Genomic DNA, 23,086 nt, shown 5'->3' on the forward strand with positions numbered 1-23,086 from the left:
AAGACCCTTTCCCCACCCCATGCCAGCCTGGCTTCCCCCTCCCCACTGCATTTGCTTATCCAGATTTTCGAAAATGAAAACCCAACCCAAACTGCTTTCTTGCCCTTCTCTTCTCCCAGCTTCACACTGAGCTTTTCAGGATTACGGAATGCAAAGAGTCTTTCTACTTTAAATCTGCTTTGATTTGCAGACTGGCAAGTGAAGAAGAATCAGCAAGGAAAAATGGAAGGAAGTTTCCTGCCTGCTGACCTGCCCTGTTCATGGACATCGTCACGGCTCCCCGCACTTGGCACTTTTATGCACTGAAATCTTTTTCAACGTTGTGGTGATTTACAATAGCTTACTTTCTGCTTCTGACAGCGATGTAAAATTCCAACAACAAATTGATTTTAAATGTTTGACCAACATGCACTGTAAAAATATGTCTGTACGTGGCTGAAAAAGAAAAGACTGGGACTCTACGTATTGAAGCTAATGGCTGCACTCACTTTGACTTTCACAGGCACAACATTAAGTACAGATTTAGACTCTATGTGTGGAAGTAAAAACGAAGAGGCAAGCTTGTTTTTCCTTTATTAAATACAAAGGCTTGGGGAAAAAAAGCTCTGTCCTTATCAGATTAAAAAACACTATTCCATAAAAGGTTGTGTTATGGCGTGATTTAAACCAACTCGCTTCATTATCATGCCGGATCAATATTCTCTGTGCAGACCTACCCAAAGAATCACCGCACTTGCAATGCTGATCAGATGTGTAGATTTATTCTCATCACTACCAATGACAATTAGTTTCATCTTTCAGGGTTAAAAACAGATACTAGCAGAGTTTAGCAACTTAGTGCCAATGAAGCATGTAAAATACCCTCATGGGATGCTAGCATAATTGGCAAAAGATTAATTGTTTAAAAAACGGAAAGCAGCACATGCAAAGGAGAAAAAAAGAAGCCCCGACAGCTTAATATTATGGAATAATAGCTAGGTTTAAGGGGCTAATTTAGAAATAAAGAACCACCTGCCATGAGAACAAAAGGTACTATCACTTGCAAAATATAGTGACATGCTTCTTATAGATGACTAACAGAGTGGGTCCGATTCTTTAACCCAAGCAGGGCTGAGTGACAGAAAGCAGCCCTTTCAGCAACACAGTGCAGTGCAGAGCAGTCTAAAATCTACGTTCAGACCAACGTGCCCGAGCAGAACACAGTCCAGGGGTGCTATCCAAAATAAACGTCTATTGCTGTTCTTTAAGAGATGTACATAAAATAACAAAGGGGGAAAAGACAATCAAAAAAACCATATTCAGAGGCTCGGTGCTCAAGAAAATTGGCCCAGTGTTCTCTCGATGGAAGGGTAAGGCTCCCTGCCATACGGTAGGCAGCCTAGTGTGTGCGAGCGGGCCGGCCGACCTTCGCTGGGGAGCAACAGGAGTAAACCACTCCGCATTTCTATAGCCCGTTTTAGCCAGGAGACTGAGATGATAACACTCACACTGACTCGGTGAGATGCAGCTACTTCTAGTGTGGGACGACTCATTTGTTTAGCAGAGCACACCAATACAATCCAACAAAAAGTGCTCTAAAAATCAGAGGAACTCACCAACGGTAACAGCAAGCAAAATCTGGCATTGACGGTATGGAACTGCCTGCGCTGGCATGTGGCCAGGACACCTGGTCCAGTCATCCTTGCCTTGCAAAAAAAGAGAGCAGAGTTTGGATGGACCAAACGTCACAGCAGGACCCTGGCTGCGCAGCGCAGCCAGGCTCCTTGCCCCCTGCACCCCCTGGGCCGCAGCGAGCAGGCTCCCCGCTCAGAAGCTGCTGCAGAGATCTCCGCTGGATTCACCTCACGTGCTGCGATCCTTTTCTCTGCTTTGTGGTCCGTTTTTTTACCTTAATTTCAGATGATAAAGAGATACACGGAGAATCTTCAAATACTGCTGAGGTTGTAAAACTGGCACACAAAATGCAGAAGCCACAGCCCTCTCTTTCATTTTTCCCTTATTAGATGGAGCAGCATTGGGAAATTCCTGGGCAGAACCTGCTTCAAAATCAATCACCAGCGTTTGACTGCCCCCCCTCCAAAAAAAATAAATTTAAATTACAGGCTATTCGGCAACCACTACAATTTCTGTCTAAGAGAAGGCAAAGATTAGTCTAATCAGAACAAAATAACAAGGTCTTCCTTATTGCCATCAACAAGAAAGGAAGCTGGAAAGATAAAGAGGGCAAGAAAGTGTCAAGTGCGGTGCTGTGTCGCTCAGGAACGCGCTGGCCCCGCACCACATCCCCTCCCCTCTCCGCCAGAGCTCAGCAGTCACCCAGGGGGAAAGGGAAAAGGATGAAAGAGCCCCAGCCAGCTTTTCCACCACCACTTTTCTTTCAGCGTGGTAATCTCTGAAAATGTAAATCAGCAAATGGGTGAAAGGCGATTTGTGTTGCTTGGACACCGGTGAAGAGGGGAAAAGTGCTAGGCTGGCACGCATGTGGGGAGGCGCATGGAACAAAAAGCCTGGGTGCCTGCAGGGTGGGAGCAGGCAGCAAAACCCCCAACTCCTGCTGGGTGCCAGACAAGCCTTAAATAGGACCCTAACAAATTTGCTGGCTGCCGCAGGCTGCTGTCAGCACCCCCACACTACGCTTCCAGTGCTGGCATCAGGAGCACGAAGCGTTGGGCTCCTCTCTAAGTGCCTCGGAGGGGATGGAGGGCAGGAGCGAGCCGCAGGGGGCTCACGGAGCTGGCGGAGGATGGGCAGCAGGAGAGACCCAGCAGGGATTGCTGTGCTGGCTCCAAAACCATCCCTGCTGCCAGCAGCAGCCACCGGGTGCCCCTGATGGAGCTGGGTGACACCAGCAGGGCCAATGCCACCAGTGGCCATGGGACGAGCCCACTGGGGTGCCCTGAGGCTCCCCGGGGGCAGCGAGCACCCAGGGGAGGACTCAACAAAACAACAAAATCCCACAAAAGCCAGCCCAGCGCAGGGAACGGGAAGCAGGGGAAATGCTGCTGCAAAGCCGAGCAGTACGAGGACGGGAGGAGGACCTCAGTAACAGCCGCATCTCTTTGCAGGGAAGTTTCTGAATGAGGAGACCCTCGCCAAGGCGGGGAATCGCCCCAGTTCCCCTCCTGGCAGATACAGCCCCTGGGGGCCGTACTCGAGGCACAGCGAGGACATCTGCAAAGCGGCAACGTCTTTTTTTTCCCCTCTGTCACTGCTTGAACTGCTTTCCCCAAGCCTCATCCCTCCGGAGAAGCGCTTGGCAGTCCGACGCGAGCCAGGCAGGGATGCTCCGGCGCGGCAGCACCCAGCCTCCCCCCGCGCCGCAACTCATCATCCGCAGAAGGGGCAGAGCTGACAGGTCCCAGCGGCGGCAGCCAGCCGGCATCCCCGGGCCGGTGCTCCTCTCCTCTCAGTCCTCTCCCTGGCTCTCGCACCGCACACGCGCCTGGCAAACCCTCTGCTTTCCCCCGGCAAGCCCCTGACCCACCCTGCCGAAACCCACCTCCCCAGCCCCTGCCGAGCGCCTCTCCCCCCCTCCCACGCCCCGGCGAACGCACACCCTCCTTCCTCCCTTCTCATCCCGTCTTCTGCTCGGCTGTTTGGTACCACCGAGTCCATAAAATGGCTACGGGGGGATCAATGGTTTCAAGGACAGGGAGTAAAGGAGGAGTCGGGAGATAGGACGGCGGCTTATTTCCCCTTCAAAGTACTGCAATGAGAGGAAAAGAGAAAGACGTAGCTACCTGAACTCACCATTCCTGATCCATCCCTTAGCCACTGCATCTTGCTTCTGATGATGTCCTTATTATCAGGGAGGGGAAAAAAAAAATCCCTACTGCCTGGCGAGAGCTGGCAGGAAAAAAAAAAAGAAGCCCCCCACCCCCACCCTAGCCTGAAGCCTTCAGTCAGCCATCCCTCAGCCTGGCAATCCCGTGCCTGTCGGGAGCACGTTATTAGCAGCCTCCTCACTACCTGGGCTCGTAGTTATTTCTTTCAGTCACAGACTGAGGGATTTGAGGGGAGGGGGCCGTCCTTTTTGCTGCCTTGCCGTGCTTTGCAACTCCGCAGGAGGGGAGGGTAGGGAGGGGAAGGGCCCCCGCAAGAACTTCACGAGGGTCCCCGCGCCGCCCGGTGCCCTGCCCTCCTCCTGCTGCTGCTACGGGGTCCCAGACCCGCAGAGCCCGCGTGTCCCCGTGCCCAGCAAGGGGCTGGGGGCTTTGCTGGCATCCCAAGGGCAGCGAGCTCTCGCTCTGCTCCATGTGCAGGGCAAGTCCCTTCCCACGGGAGCAAAACCTCGCAGCCTGGTGAAGGGCTCTCCGCTTCTGGCACCTGGGTTAAAACCTCCCGGTTTTAATCCCCGCTGCCTACTCCCATCACTTTTTCCTGATTTTTCGGTCAGAGCGAGGGAACGACAGCCCCCCGTGCTGTTGGGAAAGAAAAGACGCTCGTGGAAGTGTTTGTCGCCAGCACAGCCGCCCACCGAGCCGGGGAGCCGAGATCGGTCTGTCTGGCGCTGCCTGGAAGAGGCGGCGGTGGTGCGTTGGACTGGCACTGCCGGCTGAAGCAGGACCGTATCCTCCCGGTTCTTCCAGACAGGACATTCACATCAGCATCACCCTCCCCATATTGCAGAGGACACACAGAGATCAAAAAGGGTTGGCCAAGGCCATGCAAAGAGGCTGCTGCGCTGTGGCCGCAGCCCCTTGCCCGACAGCCCTGGGAAGGAGCAGAGCATCACGAGGGCTGACACCCACCTGAGTGCCATGAAGCCGTCCCAGCATCTCTCCAGCACCTGAGAAGTCTGCAACTAGCCCCAGAGGCATGGGAGGGCAGATAAAGTCACGGAGACTATGTGGGTTCCTGCCCTGGGTACCCTGGATCCACGCGCAGGACAGAGCAAAACGTGTAGGGAAGCTGCAACCTCCTCCATCACATCCGCAGAGGATTTAGGGTTGTTTGAAGGGTTATGGTGTGTTGTGTTGTTTTTACCGTGCACTCCTGCCTCAAGGGCAGAAGGGCATTTGAATCTCCCAGTCCTGACCTCCAGAGGAGTCAACATTTTTCCTGCAGCTGAAGATTTTGAGTCAGGGAACAACACGCAGCTCCACGTGACTGCCACTTTCTGCTAGCCCTGCGCCAGTCAGCGGGATGTACGAGGGACCGGAGCCTAGGTGTCTTCATTTATTTATTTAAGTATGCCGGAACAAAAGCACAGGCAAGAGCAAAGGGATGCTGCCCAGCATCTTTGTGTCACTTGGGCCCCACGTAGCCTGCTCCAGTTACATCAAGCCACATCCCATCACCTTTCATACAGACACTGACAGCTGTCATTATTCCCGGAGACGGCTAACAAAAGAAAGAGTCAGGAGGCAAACACTTAGAGATGCCCAAACTCCAGAATTCTGCCTACGTTAAGTAACAGAAAATCCGGGTAAATTATTTATACAAAGGAGGGCTCTAGTCTGAAAAATCCCATCTCTGAAATCTTCCTGGAAGGGACGTCCAATTCCCCGCTGAATAATACAGCGATGGCCACATCGTTGTGCAGCCCTGGTTTTCACAAAACCCTGAGATACATCACCTATTTGGGATGTCATTCTGATCCACTGCAATTTCGCCAACAATTCAAAAGCTATAGGGGGTGGGGAGAGCTGGGATGGAAGAACTGACGGACAGACATGTCCCCAATGCATGGGCAATGTTTCCTCCAGAAACTGGACTGAAAATAAAAGCAATGATCGGGTTACCTGTCATTGAAGGGTAAATGCTTTTCCTACAAGGAAATACCAAAAGAGAGACCTGCAGTACTGTCAAGCATACACATGAATAACACAGGACCCTCCTAAGCACGAGATCACCTTAAGACCACACCGAAGCGTACCGGTAACTCCACTGACTTCAGCCAAAGGGACACCCATCTGAACCCTGGCAGTGCGAACGGAGGGAGCACTTGTCTGGCACATCCCATCGCGTCGCTCTAATTGGTGAAGTGGATCTGGGGGAGGTCGAGTTGTGTTGAGGCTTGTTGCACACACGCAGAAATCCCACCGCTTTCTCTCCTCCCGCTGTCAGCTGTTGATTAGGCCCATCAATAAGGCTAATATTCCTCTGCTTCACTTCCTATCCCTTGGTTATGCTAAGCAGATTTGGGAAGTAAACCGAAGGTCGCCAGGTTAATTCTCCATCCCTATGAAGGTGACAAGAGGCAGCAAGAAGCAGAGATTAGCCAAATCCCTGAATCGGCATCCGTCTGCACACAAATCCAACCTTGCCCAGACCAGCTGGGCAGCGATTCTCTGCCACACAAAAACCTCCAAGAACCCACCTGCGCTTCCTCCGCCAAGCAAACACACCCTTGTTGCCTCCATCTCCATAAAATGGCCAGACAGCAGGCAGGGGACCCACCCCAGAGGACCCACAGGTACAGGAAGAGCCACCCGCCAGCTTCCCTGCAACCCCGCAGCAGGGGAAGAAACCTGCCCTTTGGGAAAATTTGGGGAAAAGGCCTCACATCTTGGCTCCTCTGCCAGGCATTCGAGCAGGGATGCTCCAACATGACCACGCTGCAGGCAGCCCCGCCAGCACACAGCGGAGATTTCGTGTTTCAAACGAGGCACTGGAGCTGGAGTCACGCACAGCACCACGCAGTAGTGCTGCGGACACTGCGCTGGTTATAAAACCCGTACCGCTGAGGGGAAACAGAGGCAACCCCCAGTGCGCAGTATTTGGGCACTGGAAGTTTGCGCACTGGTTCCTTCCCCATGATTTAGCCCACAAAAACATCATTTCTGCTACCAACGAGAGTGAGAAGTTCAGTACTGCTTGAAACATTTTGAGGAGCAGAGCAGGTCCTCGGTTTGTCTTGGGGATTGTTCCAGCAGACAAACCCCGTAAGAACGCAGACGTTTCTCGTTAATAACACAATGTCCCATTCGTTCTCAGAAGAACTGTGGTCTGGTCACATTTTAGCTGCCACAGACCCCAGAAGTCTCTGTCCCTACAGAACCAGTCCATAACACGTTGAATCTCAGGTGAGCAGAGCTGTGAAGGCATGGACAAGGTTTACCTGGAAACCGCTCTGCGGTAGCAGTTGTGGCTGATGTAAGTACTGTAATTATTAGATTAATGCCACTTTTCCGTGTGCAACTTTTTTCTCTTAATTACTTGCAGCTGGAGAGACTGATTCAAAAGCAAAGCAAACGGGTACGAGCAGAAGGATGCTAACTATCACGTCACGCTGCTGAAAAGGCAAAAAGAAATCTCTGGCCCTGTACCTCATCTCATACACTTGGAGCCATGCAACCAACACACAAAAAACTTCAACGGCGTCCCCACGGCACTCTGCTGCCCGACCCGACCCGTGCAGCCACTCGCCCTGCCCTCCCTCCCCATTTACTGCTACGCTGCAGTACCACAGGGCAGCTCCGGGTCCAGGTCCCCAGCTTGAGACAGATGGGGATCCCAAACTGGGTGATAATTTCCTTGCAGCCCGCAAGAGCAGTGAAGGAAGGACAGCAGCATCACAGGATTTCACCTGCCTCTAATCTCTTTTCTTCACTATGCCCTCTCGCTGCCAAAATCCCCTCTGGATCGTTCAAGGCTGCCTTTCTTTAACCACACCGTAAGAATACTGCTATGAACTGCTCTCTGGGTATGGAAACTTCTTCAGAGATGCTCCTCTCCTTCCCCGGCTCCTGCCTTTACGAGGGGATTTCCCCTGCTGTTTTTTGACCCCTCTTCTCCCCTGCAATGCTCGCTGCAGGCACGGGAGCACATCCCTCGGTCCCCCAGCCAGCAGCTCCCCATGGCGATGCCTGCCCTGAATTGCCTCCATCGGGGGGAGCCTGGCAGTGCTCTGTGGAGAGCCCTTCCTCAGTGGTTATTGCATCGCTGCGGCGGGCAGATGTTCTTCATTACCTATCAGAGAGCACAAATATGTTCTCGCAGCCATTGTCTCTACTGAACTGCAAAGAAAAGGCACCAAACCCTACAGGTTAATTAATGAGAAGGGAGGGGAGTTTGTCTAACCTCTACTAGGAATTAGCCAGCATGGCTTTATAAACCAATCAGCCACACTGCACAGCTATGAAATAAGTATCTTCCTTCAGGGAAAAAAAAAAAACACGCCACAAACCCTATGGAATACTTTCATAATGGCCCAGTGCTTCTCAGATTAGCAGAGCAATAACGCAGTGCTTCAGGCTCTTGCAAAGTATTATTATTTGTGGTACATTACAAGGTAGATTGTTTGTTCTTTAATAGGAGATGACATATGCAGAAGCCCCAGATACGCGTCCTCCTGAACCAACTCTGACACAAAGACAGTTTTAGTCATAAATTAAAGGACTTGAACAAGGGCAGGAAAATGATTTGCTCTGATGTAATTGATCAGGATCTTGCTGTTCACCAGAGAAAAAGGAAAAAGATTTTCATCTCCCCACTGCAGCTGCAAACCAGGTGCACAAGGAGCTCCCCTGACTTGCCCAAGGTTATGTATCGAAACAGAGGCATGGATGGACAGGGGAGCCCAAGCTTGGTAGTATTTCTCTGCTCTGAAGCCACTTCTCCAGTTCAGACCACTACGTGTGAAACATACTATATGTGCTATATATATGCTATATGCATAAGTATATATATAGCATATACATATATATATATATTTGCTATATACTTGGCACAAACTAGAGTTATTTCTAATTTATGTTTGGTACTGTTATTTGGTACATTATATTTAGCACTCACAGTGCAAACAGATTCCAGTCTAGCTCCACACAGTGTACTCCTATGGCAAAGGAGGTAAATGACCAAATGGGCATGGCCACGCCGTCCGGACGCTCTCCCCAGAGGACTTTTTGCTTGATTTTAGCGCCAAAAAGCTTCTGGTTTGGACAGGACAAAACCAACCTATAGCTCTTACAAAAGCCATAGTGAAAAACCATGGTTTGGAAACCTGTTAAAAATAAATACATAAAATAAAGGAAATGGGGTTTTTTTGAGTGAACCACGCAGCCCAGAGGCCGGGATCCCCCTTCCCAGTCGCAGATGCTCCAGCCGACGCGGTCCCGTGCCAAGCATCTTGTTTACTATTCCCGTTCCCTCCTCACCCCCGTCTGACTGACAAGACGACTCATGCCTCAGCCCATTTGATTTGCTAATATCTTTCAACTTTTTCCAACAGTGGCATTTTTAAAACTCCCACACCTGCTTTAATTAAACCGTGGCAGCCTGTTTCCAAGGCCCGCACTCTGTCGCTAAGGTCTCTGCTTCGGAGGTGAAAATTAATAACCTGCAGTCAAATTAAACTCAGAGTAAAGAGGAAAGCACCCCGGTTCAGATCCCCAAGCCCGTTAAAAGTCTCTCCAGCATCCAAGTCTTCTTTATGTCCATCTGTTACCAGCACTGCCCTACTTCTGCTTATTCAGGGAAAATCCTATGGAGATTAAAAAAAGGAATAAAACTAAATTTGAAAAAGAAAGGGCTTTACAAGTAGCACAATGCACGTATATAAATTCATTTAGTTTGTGTACATAGAGAAAAATCCGCAGCCAAAAAAAGGTTTTTTTTTTTAAAGCAAACAAGAGCTTAGCATTACAATTCACAAGAAGATCTACAGGGAACCGGTGCCCTAGCTCCCCCAGCCGTGACCTTCAAGGCCCGAAGGGACTAAGGAAGCCACATACCCTGCTCCTTCCTCAGGCCCATGGCAGGACCCAGGGACAAGCGTCCAGCACCCATGGCATGGCCATGCCTCCTGCCCCGAGTGTGCACAGCCCTCCCTGGTCCCACATCACACCGAGCTCCTGTCTGCCCCCCTCACCCAAACCCCGCGGGGATCCCACTGGAGCCGGGTGATTTCAGAGAACGCATCCCAGCCTGGTCCTACGCCCACAGATATATACTAACCCCTGGGACGAACAGCTTTTCCCCCTTTTTCTGCAGCAGCAGAAACCACGGCGGTGAGATGGTTGGGTACGATCCGGGCACAGCACAGAGCTCTGCTGGCCTCCAGGGGAGTACGGCTTGAATATCAATTTTACAGCTCGGCTCTCAATAAACAAAGCTATTGCAGAAGGCAAGTAGATTGGTCTCCAAGTCCTCACATCGCCATCAGGCAGGTGAAGGCTTAATGAGCAGGTCATGTTTATAAGGTTATGGCCACAGTTCATCAAAATGCACAGAGTAACGTGGAGGATCCTTTCGCATTCACTCATTGTTCCTCTAGCTCAATTATTTAACGCAAGCTGCGACCTGCGGCCCCAGACGAAGGCTTTAAGCCACTCGGATCACAGCCACGTTTTGATGGCTTCAGTTGGTCTGAGTTTCAAGTGCTCGGGGAGAGACCCTTACCCAAGCAAGGTGCGCAGAGAGGAGCAAAGGGAGGGCTCCCGGAGCAGCCAGACCCCAGCCCTACAAGTACGGGCTGCCCAGCAACAGCCAGGACAACAAGGAGAGTTTTGAGCTTTATCTCTACCATGGTTTGCGTTTGTGGTACTTACATACCTACATTTCTAATGGACCTGGGTCAGGTCGGTCTCAAGGCTTCTAGTGCCTCCCCACACTCTTCCCTTTGTTTTCTCATGCCTGCCATCAGCTGCGCCAGCACGGAGCAGCTGGGCAAGCAAAACAGGCAGGGAAAGGAGCAGCTGGGACCAGCCCCAACATCACCCAGAGAACTTCTTGTGCTGGAGCATCATCTGCAGCTCCAATCAGCAGAAGGAAACCTCTTTGCTCAGTCCCTCTATTAACTATTGACTTTCAGAGTTGGGAAAATTACACAGAGGCGCTCTCCTTCGATACTTCAGGCTGCTGCAGCACCATTAAGTTTCTCTCCCAAGAAAGCACTGCCCTGAATCGTCCACAGAAGTTAAATCAAAGAAAGGCAAAGGGATTTCTTCCCCACCTGCCATCTGCAAAGGAATGGAAATTCACCTGATAAACAGAACCACACGCTTTCATCATAGGCTACTTTCCAAGATCCCTTCAAGTCTCACAGTCCCCTCATCAGCCTTTCACTGACACAGACAGTCCACAGGTCTTCCCCACCGAGCTCAATCCACAAAGGAGCATTTTAATCTTGTTTCATTTTGAAAAACATTCACAATTCACTTTCTGACACTCCTTTTCTTAAAGCTTCCATCCCTGTTCCCCTCCCTAAACCTACAATCCTCGCTGGTGTCCTTTGAAATTGTTAAAACTCATCTGCCTACAACAATTACCAACTCACTGCTTTAATTTCAAATGAGATGAGATCCCTCTTGGGTTTGTTTTTATTAGTGCAGAGGAAACAGGCCATAGGCTCAAAGAGTCTCTGGCTTGCCAGGAAGAAAGCAGTAGGAAGGGGCATTGCCCTCCCGCTGTTCCCATGTCTTTCATTTCTGCATTGCCACACTACGTTACGCGGTATCAGTGCAGCGGGGTGTGCAGTAACACGAGGAGACAGGCAGATCCAGGAGGAGCCAAAGGTTTCCCCATGAAGTCATTTCACAGCAGGGATGCTCAACAGCAAATACAGGGTGTAAAACATGGACAAGGATCATCTAACATCTTCCAGAGCACTTACAATTTTAGGTCGCAAACCAACTGAAGTCTACAGAGGTCAAATCTCAGGAGCAGTTATAAAACCACGGTCAAATAAATAAAGGGGTTAAAACCAGCTACAGTACTGCCTGGAAAGCCTTTCTTAGAAAAGCAATTCCTTTATTAAATGTATATCCCCACATGCACACGAGGCCATAAATATGTAACATTCTCTCCCTCTAGTGGCTGGAGGCTTGGAAATAAAGAGGATTGAAAATGACCTTGCAATTCCAGGAAAAAAAATGGAGTTGTCCCAGGGTGTCTATCCCCTAAACCCTGCAGGGAGCCAGCCATCACCCTGGCAGGTACTAAGCCTGCGACAGGGATGAGGCTTTGCGTCCTCTGCGGCAGTCGCTCCCCAGCAGCGCTATGCAGAGCAGGATGCAATGAGCTGCTAGCTACAGTTCAGCTCGTCTTCACTAGCCACCTACAGGTTCTTGTGCGAGAGCCACTTACCTACGTGCTTTGCCTGTGCGCATTTGTTTTTCTTCTCCGCAATGCTCTGCTTTATCAGACTAGTGCTTGTTAATGCACCACAGCCAAGAACATGTAACAGCCGCTCTGTGCTTATCCTCACCGTATCATCCAGTCCGTCTGCCAGGTCTGCTCACACCTTCCCACCGTCGGCATGCTTGCAGGAGAGCACGAGGCATAAAAAAGTCACCCTGAGATGGTCTGACAGCACAAAGAGAGCAGCAGTAGCGCAAACCAAGTCGAGACACAAAGCTCCCCAATAAACTGTTTCTGAATGCTTTCCTCTTACTGGTAGTATTGCTCAAGGGTTTTAAAGATCACAAAATACCGAACTCCACAATACACTTGAGGTTCCCAGATTTATGTACGCAGCTTCTCTATTTGTTTGAGTGCTGGGACTTATTTTCACATAAGCCTTCTGCTGCTCTACCCATCCTGTAAGGGTTACTAGAGTGGTACAACCTCCACTTTAAAGAAACGTAGCATTGTTTAGAAGGACAGCATTCTTGGAAGGCAGCGTGGCACTACCAGGTCACGACAGCTCCTTTCCCCAGCTGCAATACAACGCTACCATTTCATTTATTGTAGCTTAAAAAAGTCGCACTCAATATCAGACATCATTACCTCAGCACAAAATGTATGTGTGTGGGTATGAGTGCTGGATGAATATTCTTGACAACAACAGCAAAAATGTTCTGATAAAAAGCTGGGAAAAAAGGAAGAAAGAGGTGGGGGATGCTATCCAAGAGAGCTGGTGGGTTTGATTCAAAGATAACACTTGCAAATACTCTTTGCAGTTTTCTCAGGCTTGCGTGCCCATCACAAGCATGTCTGAGCCTTTCCAACATCCCTGGGAAGAAAGGGTGAGTTGAAGGTCTCAACTCTGCACAGATTTGCACATCCAGGAAAAGATATCCTGGAGGAACACCTGTTTTGAACTGAGAAAGGTTAATAGAGCTGCCCACAAGCCCTCTGGCCATTAGAGCTCAGAGACTTTTCGCCCCTTCTCACTACTGTGACAAGCCTGGCAAGGGCGAGACCAGCCTCATCATATGACCATATCATTTACATGCTGCTCTTTTCTTTTTTCTTTTTTTTTTTAAAAAAAAAACATAGTACATACACCCAAGCAGATGCCTGTAAGAACCAACGAGGCAGGCAGACGTTAAAAACCATGTTTATGCCAAAATCCCGGTAAGCTGCCCCGTGCTTTTCCTGCATTGCCTTCCCAGCTACTCCCGATTCGAGAGTCAGGTCCACACTTTGCCTTCCAAAACTGCCCTTTGCCATTTGGTTCTTTGGTTGGCAGTGAGGCTTATAATTCAGTCCCAAATGCTCCCCAGCATCACTGCTGTGTACGAGGGATTATGCAGAGGTAAAGACTTCAAGCACCCATGTGGTGTGAAGTCAGAACACCATCTACTGCCTTCTGGAGTGCTAAATATACCAATATTTTACTACATACTTGCCTACTTAGCTATCTCAAGAGCAGTCTGTATCAGTCCCTAAAGAAGGCAGTTTGCTATTTATATATAATGTGCTTAGCAATTTTTGTCACTAAAGCTCCATAGATATATTATGCATGGGGCTTTTCATCCTTACAAACTTCAACACGGGAAAAATCTATGCTATAAACTAATCTTCACAGGTTCTTAGAAAGGAACGCTGTCAGGCGGGATGAGTGTGCTAACACCTCCGAGAGCGTAATTCTCGTAAACTAAGGATTTTAACAATGTTTAGAACATGGCATGAGAAATAAGTTAGACAGGCAGCCATTGAAAATTTCCATGTATTCTATCTATAGGAACGGCAGATTTTTGTTTCACCCTAGATTTACACAAAATAAAGAGGAATATAAAGTTCCTCAAGAAAGAAGTAGGCAAGATTACTCGCATAAGCCAGGTAAGACTGCAAGATCATCTTTTCAAATTGCTCCCCAAATCTACTCCTTCTGGAAACACATCAAGCACTGACTGATGTGGCTGAAGACAACCACTGAGAATTTTCAGAATCTCAGCTGTGAAAAATGAGACAGAATCAAAGGTGCAATGCTAAAATAAATGCTGGGCGTGTGGCCCTTGCTTGCTTAACCTCTCAGCCAGATGGGACCTATAACGGCGTTTGGAATGCATGAAGTGTACACCACAGAGCAAACCAAGGTACCAGCGGCTACAAATGAAGCCAGAAAACTCCTCTTGAGTACACTGAACAAAGGAGTCTTCTTGCAATTTACCACCTGGATCTAGCTGGGGTATTTTATTTTATTTTTGGAAGGGGGTAGATTTAAAGTGTACAGGATTGCTTATAAAACAACATTTTTCTTAATCCAGCTGTGCTGTAAAAACATAAAAATAACCTTTTGGGGACAGCAACCTAACTGCAAAAGCATCACAAAAGTATTTTTGTGTAGCGTGAAAAGATATGAAACGCATATTCTTAAAAAGAAACGTGTGGCTTATGTTTTACTCGGCTTCCACTGTGCAGCCGTATGTTGGCTGCTGGGTTCTATTAATAAACTCAGAGCTCTGCCATTATCCCACTTTGTGTCTGGGTAAGCACGACCGATGCGCAATTTTGGGCACATAAATACTTAATGCTGGTACCTTCAGTGGATAACGATGCTCAGATGTCAGCTCTGCCATAAAGAGCAGTCGATTCAGCCTCCTGGAAACTGGTCTGTTAAGAGCACGCTGATCCCATACGATTCACAAACAAGAAGAACGGGGAGGGCTTCCTCTGCATCTCCGAAGGACAAACATTCATACAGGGGCCTGTAACATCCATACGTGTGAGCACAACCAAGCTAGCTGCAACTGTGCAGAAACACTGCAGTCTCAGTGAAGGTCCCGTGCCACCGCTGGCAGAGCCTTGTTTCGCTTCGATAAAGCTACCCCCAGCGACACAAGGGGTGCTTGAGCCTTTCCTGGATGAAGCACATGGAATAACTTTGATTTCCCTCTATTCCCTCCACAAATGACAACCTATTTGCTCTCACCAGCAGGGGCAGAACACTGTCATAAAGTCTTTCCATCACATTGCCCATGACCAACTGACATGAGTTCATCCTAGACAAAACCCAAAAGTTACCTTCTACAAAGAGATAAATTTTGTTTAATCCAAAGAGGAGAGAGTGAGTTAACCTTTCCAACTCAAAATAAAGCAGGTAGTTCTTTACCATGTTCTCAGTGCACCTCAGCTCTAACCAATACCCAGCTTTATTTGGTTACATTTCCTCCAAACCATTTCCCCATTTTTCTGAGCAAGCAAAACTTTACTAGAAACCAAGAAATAAAAACTGGTTTTCAGCAAGGATTTCCAAAACTGTTGCTCATTAGAGAATGTCTCTGTCAGTGATTTACTTTGATGCCTACAGTTCCAGCTGGAAACCAGAAAACCATTTTGCCGAGAACCTCAGCAACAGGAAAGTCACATTTTCAGGAGGGATTTAGCATTTAGTGATCATTCATCAGGAGTCTTCTCTTTTCTTCAAAGTCCCCAGTAGTAATCTAGATTTCCCCCTCTAACTTTGAGGTTTTAAAGGAAAACAATGGGAAACCTCTTTCAGAAATCAATTAACTCCACAAAAATCAATTAACTCCACAAAACCAAAAAACAGAATGAGCACTTCTTGCCCTGTATGCATCACGTCCAGAATAGCAAGCCTGGATGTGACATATTAGGCCCTGCAGTGTATCTCCTCCACCTTGCTGGTCTGCCAGCTGTTGTTCCATTCAGAGTTCACACTCTCATTTCTTTACTTGATACCCAGGCTCCATTTTCCAATGCTACATAAACCTCCCAGTACCCATTTTGGCCCTGGTGGATATGAAAACTGCATTAAAAGAGAAAATGGCTCATTACGAGCCCCACCCCCCAAGTTTTTTCTTTTTCTTCTCCAATTTCTTGCATTTCAGTGTTATTTTTAACATCTAATAACAGCTCTGGTCCCCATCCTGGATGGGGCCAACTCCCGCAATACACCAGGCGCTCCCTGTTCCCATTGACTTCAAGCCTACGTAAAACAGATCAAGCGAGCTCTAGTGGCTCTTAAATATTCACTTTTATTGTAATATTCTTAATGCTGAATCTTATAAGACCTCGAATCATTTTACACTCATTTACAAGAATTATATACAATGCTCACTTTCTCTTTCCCTGACACGGAGCTCGTTGTTGCAGGCAGCCATTATCTGACAGCCCCCAGAAACGCCGCACAATGCATTAAGCCCGAAGTAAGGAACACTCAAGTGCACAATGTACCGTAGCCATCATGGAGCTGATCAGAAAATTGTGGCTTCTGCACAAAATGCTTGCAGATATTAAAGTAGGCTCTGGTTGTATAGGGTTGGTTTTTCGGTTTTTGTTGTGTTTTTTTTAAAAAAAAAAAAAACAAACTTTTTCTTTTTTTTAAACAAGCTTTCTGAAGGAACTTTTCAGTTTCATCTAAAACCTGAAAGCTGTGTGTCAGCAGAGATTCTTATTATAGTTCAGAGCCTTAATTTCTTCTGATTTCTTATTTGAGCCCTCACCCTCAGAAAGGAGGAAAAAACAAGACAGCAAACACCACACAAATCAGTTGCAAACCCAGTTTTCTGACCAAAACCCGCAATCTCCATGGCAAATATTCAAGCAGCCCTGAACAAAACTGTTCAGCATGGGCCTGGGAGCACACCGCTCCATCGCTACTGGGCTAGTAATGATGAACAAACAGTAGGGCACCAGCAGGGAGATGTCCTGTTGGATGCTGCGGTCCTCCTGGCTCCAAAAGGAGCAAAATAAAGCAATGTATTCCATGACTACCTGCGTCATGCCCAGGGAAGGCAGGGAAAGTATCTTCAAACAGCCCGTTGCTAAGATTAAAGGCATTGCTTTGTCTTTTTAACCCCTCCCTCCCTGTCACTTCCACCAGCACCTATCCCAGTGCCTTTCAGCACCAAGGGCTGGCGATGTGAGGGCGCATCGGGGTTTTCAGAGCCAAGCGAGCAGAGCCATCATCATTTCACCTGGAAATGAGGACATTCAATTGGATTTTTGTTTTTCCAGCTTCTTAGAAATAGTCAGGGGGGACCTAATATTAGCTCTTCCAGGAATAGTTACGTGGCTAAAACGAGAACAAAGGTGATAAAATAGACTGTCTGCAGCAGCCGTAGAAGAGGTTTTATTCCTCCAGCCTGTCTGTTGTTATCCCCAGGAGCTTCTGCCTTTTGTTGTCACTTGATGGAAGACCTGGATAAAACACTTGGGTCAGCTCTGTGACACCCAGCTGTCAGGGGGACAGGATTAAATGCCCATCTGCTACAGCTGACCACAAATATACGTAAGGCGATAAGGAAGGAAGAACCTCTGGGCAGCTCGAGCAGCTCTTCCTGCCCGCTGTATTGAGGAGCATACACCACAGCGCGCCCAGAGGGCGAACCGTAACGTGATACACTTTGCATTCCCTTGAAAAGTGCTTCAGAGAACTGAACACACCGATGGGGAGGCGCTATCAAAGGGACAGGGGGGGCTTTGACCCACCTCTGGTGTGGGATCCCGACCTCCAGCCTCACCTCTGTGCAGCCAGGGTGTGCTTGCCACGCGTGGTTTCCCCAGGACCAAATGAATTTCATCCCTTCTGTGCAATGATATTCCCAATCTCTTTCAAAGAAAATATTTGCCTCTCATTTTTTAAGTGATAAACCGCCTGAGGGTTACATGCTCACCCTTTGGCCACCCTGGCCAGGCGACGAACACCTTACCTGCAACAAATGGAAGTGAGGTAGGTGCATTCCTGCCTTGCTAAAGCCCTGCTAAAACTAAGTTAGAGCATCAAAAGCCCTGAGTTAAAATTCCTCCTGGATGTCTTGCTTTCAGTGGGTTGGGTAACAGTGGGGAACCGCATAATTTGTTTCCATTTTCACAACTGCATTCTGCCTTTTTGGGCCTCCACCAGGCCTGGTTTTAATGGCTTGCAAATTATACACAGAAACAGTCATAAACTGTACTGAAGTACCAAAGGACTTTTTCCCCCCACCCCTCCGAAACAAAAGCTTGACATGTTGCCGCCTTATTAAGCCTATCATGAATGTGCCTGCTTGGGTGACTGTAATTACAGGAATTTAGTAGGGCCTTTTGTTTTGCTCTATGCTAAAAAAAAATAGGGAGCTGGAGGAAATGGAAAAAAAAAAAAAGACCAGTGGACACAAAGAAGTTTTCCAGGAACCACATGAGAGCGGATGAAGAATTGCTGTTTGCAGGAACAGGAGTTCTGGACAGGGTTAACAGCGTGGGGCAGTCAGTAAGGAAAAACATCCAGCCAGCAACAGGGCTATGGGAAGATCCAGGGAACCCCGTGTCCTGTAGCCTTTTAGCGGTGCAACTTGCTTCTCGCTCAGAAGGCATGGACGGATCCCACAAACAGACCCAGACCATAAATACCTGCGCCACGACAGCCTCTGGGTGCCGTGCCTCTGGGGCCAGGGCAGACTCCGTAACCCAGCCCGAAGGCAGACACGCTCTGTCCTACCCCACACACGCAGGGTGTCAGGAGGGAAGGTCTGTGTTCGCCCACACAGCACAAAGAAACTGATGAAACAAGCGCTGGCAGCACTGCCAGCAAGTGACTGACACATAGCGGAGAATTTCTGAAGGTCCTCAGCAAAACGGCCCCAAGAGTGACTGAGGAAGGCAACAGCCCAGAGCAGAATGGGGATACCACCTTCCAAAAACATACCAACAATCACAGGGGCAGCTTTCAGTGCCTTGGCATCAGTTTATTTAGTAACCTCAGCTATGGGATGCAGTCCTGCCATCGGGCCTAAAAAGAGCAAGAAGGTTATGGCAGACCGACCTTGCCATTTGGGGAAAGGCAGCTTTGTCACGTGAACGAACATTTGGCTTTGCTCTTTTTTCCTTCTGCACACAGCACCATTGGGTAACGGCAGCACGCACATCTTCCCAGATGAGCCCCGAAACTCAAAAGCCGGCTCCTGCCCCAATTTCGGCATAATTACCACATGCAGACAGGGAAGTCTGCCCCCACGGATACAAAAGCTAATAGCTATTACAGAATAAAACAGCTTCTTGAGACGTAATTTTTCCTCACCGATTTGGACAGCCGAGAGTAAATAGCGGGTTGTCACTGCCGTATTTTCCTTGCAGTGGGAGCAGGCCTGGAAATCCTGCAAGGACCGTGTAAATCTAGTCCTGGGATGACAGGATGTTCCGGATCAGCAAACACCAAGGCATCTCGGTGCCCTGCGCACACACTGCTCCTCCAGACAGCCCTCTGCATCTATTAGCAGCATCTGCTGCTAATAACCAGGGAGAAGCCAAGCTACCAGCTTGCTGCTATTTCGGGGTTAGAAGCCTGTTCTGAAGGCAAAGGAAGTGTCCAGCTTTCACAAGGGCCCTTGGTGTGGGAAACTACCTACCGTACATCCTCACCAGGCACATACTCACACATGGATCCTTTAAATTACCTGAAATATTATTAGCATAATTTCCAAATCAGAAGCAAAAGCATGCTGCCAGAAGAGAGAAAGCAGGTTATAAATTACCACTAGCCACAAATGTAACGTAAACCCAGCTCCGTGCTGCTGAGCTGGCGAGAGGTGGATGAGCAACCAGCGGTTCACACGGGCAACGCTGAGCAGCACAGGAAGCTCCCTTGGGCTGTACCTTGGAGTTTCTTGGACGAGCCACCTGCTCCTTGCGATCTGGGCAAGGAGCATTTGCACAGCCCATGCCACTGGCTGCCCCTTTGGGAACAATGGGCTCAGACAAGAGGCATTGCTAAGGATCACAGATTCTGGCATCTTACACTTCTACAGCCAGATTTGCAATAAAAAAATGAGTTCACGTTCCAGCGCAAGATACCACATTATCACACCTAGCCCAGGCTCTTTTCTCTGACTAATACTTTTAATAGATATAAACGGCCCTCAAGCTAAACCCCAGATCCTCAGTAACTCTTTGCTTTAAAACTGAGATCTCAGTTTGGTTGCTCAAGCCTTTCATCAGCACTGGATGTTTCCAGCAGATGTCTGCCAGCACTCAAATCTGTGTGCAGACCTCAAGGTTTGAAGGGTTTTGAAGCCCAGCTGAAGACACAGACCACCCAAAAGTCACAGACTGATCAAATGCCCGTCTTCACCTCCTTGGTGTCAAGCAGCAGCAGTCTGCACACGCCAACACGAGTGAAAACGGAGGCAGAGGAGCAGGGGCTGAGAGACACGAGCCAAACTCAACACAACAGCTCCAGCCCAAGGGACGGTTTTAAAAGAGAGCCCACAACACATATGCTCCTTTTACTTCTGTTCAAAAAAAAGATGCAATTTGTCCTTTTGATGTTACGGTTTGGGGGTAGGCAGTGAGGACTGACTCAGCCCGGGATAAAACAGGGATGGGATAAAACACCTGCAGCAGGGACGGGATAAAACACCACTAAAAGTCCTTTCTTCTAGACCCTGGGAAGAAGTATTGCAACTGGAGACCCAGAGGACTGCGAGAGCAGCCAGGGACCAACCTAGAGGGGTTCCTCCAATGACAATTTGCTGCTTTGCCTCAAAAACACAAGCCCAAATCCTCCTGCCTGCTGCAACGCCCCCCGGTGCCCTCTCCTCCCTGTGCCTTTGCAGCACTGCACAACCTGGAGCCCTGAATATTCAGGCGATTCCAGAACTACCCAGGCTCTTCTTAGGGACCAAAACATGCGTCACCACATCTGCACATCAAAGACCTTGCAGCCACAGCATCTGCAGGGACGGGAGAGGGAACAAGCAAAACAGAGGTGACAGTGGGGACTGGTTTTTGCTCAGGGGGAGCTCCCCAATGATTTTTTTATTATTATTATTTTTTATCAGAGTGTATTTTAAGCTCTGGAAGGCTGCAGTTCCCCTGAGCTTTCATAATTCCTGCTCAGCACAAACCAGGCTTCACCAGCCCTCCTCCCTCCCTTTGCAACCCTGCCTAGGATCCAAACAAAGTGTCAGCTAGAGACGGATGTCAGACTGAGAGCTGCTGGCACAGAGGGGTTGTTTTTGCATTTTTGCTTTTCTACATAAGTTTGCATTATCCACGGCAACTTGAGTATTCAGATAGCTCGGATACCAGAAACTGATGTGTCCAGTACGTGCTAAAAGAAGGCTGTCAGAAAAGAGAAGCCAGTTCCTTTCAAATGCCCTGAGATGCTTGAATCGTTTTTGCTTTTCCTGGGCAGCCACGTCCCTTTTTGTTCTCTTCCTCTTCTGATACAGTTGCAAAGAATATTAGTTCAGACGCTGATCTCATATCCAGACCCTCTCAGTCTGAACAGACCCCTGCGGTCACCTAAGCACTTCATCCACCACCCCCAGAAAAGGTGCTGGAGTTGTCTCTGTCCTGAGCCTGCTGAAAACCTCCCCAAAGCTCAGCGTTGCCAGAGCAGTGCAGCTGCTCAGTTAATTTTGTCCAGACCTTTAAGGCTCCAGAATGGCCATGCCTGAGCAGACAGGTCTCTTACAGGACCTAACCCCGTGGTACCCAGCCGAATGACCTTGCAGAGCACTAACAAGTTGCCAGGGAGAACAGCAGGGGGTAACAGATCACTCAGGGATGAATTTACCTGCTGGTTATTAGACTCACGTTTCCCAGTTATTCTTTACAGGCCCGTTCAGTGCAGCACATGGAGCACAGCTGGGAAACCACCGCTTTAACTAACACACCCAAGGCACCTGTTGTTGGGGCTCAGCAACTTTCTACAGCTTGAGCACTGCCCAGCAATCCCAAAGATCACTACTGACAATGCCGGGATGACAGAAGGACAAAGGCTCTGACCTCTCTTCGAGACGATGCTCTAGTTCTGACATCAGCTCTCCAGTGGTGCTCCGAACACCTGAGCGAAGAACCCACTCACTTCAGATGCCAGTGAAGAAGCCCTTCTTTCTTCTCCGCAAGCACTGAGGTGCTGCAGCTCCGTGACAAGCAAGCAATCCCACTTTCTTTCTACTTCTGCAGAAAACTTTCAGCCACTCATCTCAGGGGATCTGACGGCACAGGGAAGTCCGCAGCAGCAGTACCGAAGGTATGGTGCAGCGGGGTGACGGGGTTACCTCTGCCCTGCCCAAGCAGCCAGCAGCAAGTCCCCAGCCTCCTAACTCCGTGCCAAAGCCTTCAGCCCATGTCACAAGAGCACGCTCTCTAATCGGATGACTTACATGACTAACCAACACAGTGTGAATGGTAAATGTCAGCTAGTGCAGTCTAAACCATGGTTCAGCCTTCCCTTTGGGAGATTGATATTTATTTTCTAATGAACACAGGACTGAGGGTATTCATGTGGATACAGGAACAGACCAGGGAAAGAGTGTGCACATACCTTAATCATTACCTCTGTCTGGTTTCTAATATTTTGTCGGTTCTTCCTATCCGTTACAGAGCTACAACAAAAAATAACCCATTAGCCAAACCCAGAAATAAAACCCCAACAGCTTCAAGCTATAAATAACCAAGTCAGATATGCTGGATTCTCCTGTTTTCGCCGTGCAAGGGCAAGACAACAGGAAAGGCACGGAGAAAGGGTTTAGTTAGAGCCATCTTCAATTTTTTCTTACAGCACATTACTGTAAGAAGCACTAATGCTTATCTACCAATGCTGCGCAGACTGTCAGAGCACGAGACACGTGTGAGCTGCAGAAACATAAAACACACTGCCTGAGTCTGTTCGGATTTCCCTGAGCAGCCTATTGCCACGGGACACAGAAAGGTGCGAACTCGAGGCTCGCAGCAGGAAAACCACAGCACACATGGAGCAGTGTGACAGGCAGCCTGAGCCAGGCAGCTCCGTTCCTGCATCAGGAAGGCCTCGCTTCCCCCAGGCACCTTTTTCAGGACTTGAAGAGGTTTGCGGAAGTGCAAAGTGCTGTGACGGGGACAGCAGCAGAGAGAGGAGGAATGAGAGGACATCTTAAAAGAAAACCCATGCACTGCAATGCCAACATGATCACCTGTCCCCGAAAACCCCAGAATTAAGTGCCCAACTAAGTTTGCTAGGGAGGTTTGGACAAACATAAAAGCAGGA

The 23,086-nt window shown here is 48.8% G+C and overlaps 1 protein-coding gene across 8 annotated transcripts in view; it reads right to left on the reverse strand.

The window, feature by feature from the left end:
- ARHGEF9 (Cdc42 guanine nucleotide exchange factor 9) overlaps nucleotides 1–23,086 on the reverse strand; it is a 185,398-nt gene that overhangs the window by 114,515 nt on the left and 47,797 nt on the right. The window contains exon 1 of one of the 8 annotated variants that reach the window (XM_013199029.3): nucleotides 3,751–3,888. The exons of the other annotated variants lie outside the window; for them this stretch is intronic. Within the exon in view, the coding sequence (XP_013054483.2) occupies nucleotides 3,751–3,780 (30 nt within the window). The 5' untranslated portion in view covers nucleotides 3,781–3,888. Of the gene's footprint in view, nucleotides 1–3,750; nucleotides 3,889–23,086 lie in introns of those variants that run through there. 8 annotated transcript variants of the gene reach the window in all.

Source organism: Anser cygnoides, chromosome 13 (assembly GCF_040182565.1).
Source record: "Anser cygnoides isolate HZ-2024a breed goose chromosome 13, Taihu_goose_T2T_genome, whole genome shotgun sequence".
Classification (NCBI taxonomy): Eukaryota; Metazoa; Chordata; class Aves; order Anseriformes; family Anatidae; genus Anser; species Anser cygnoides.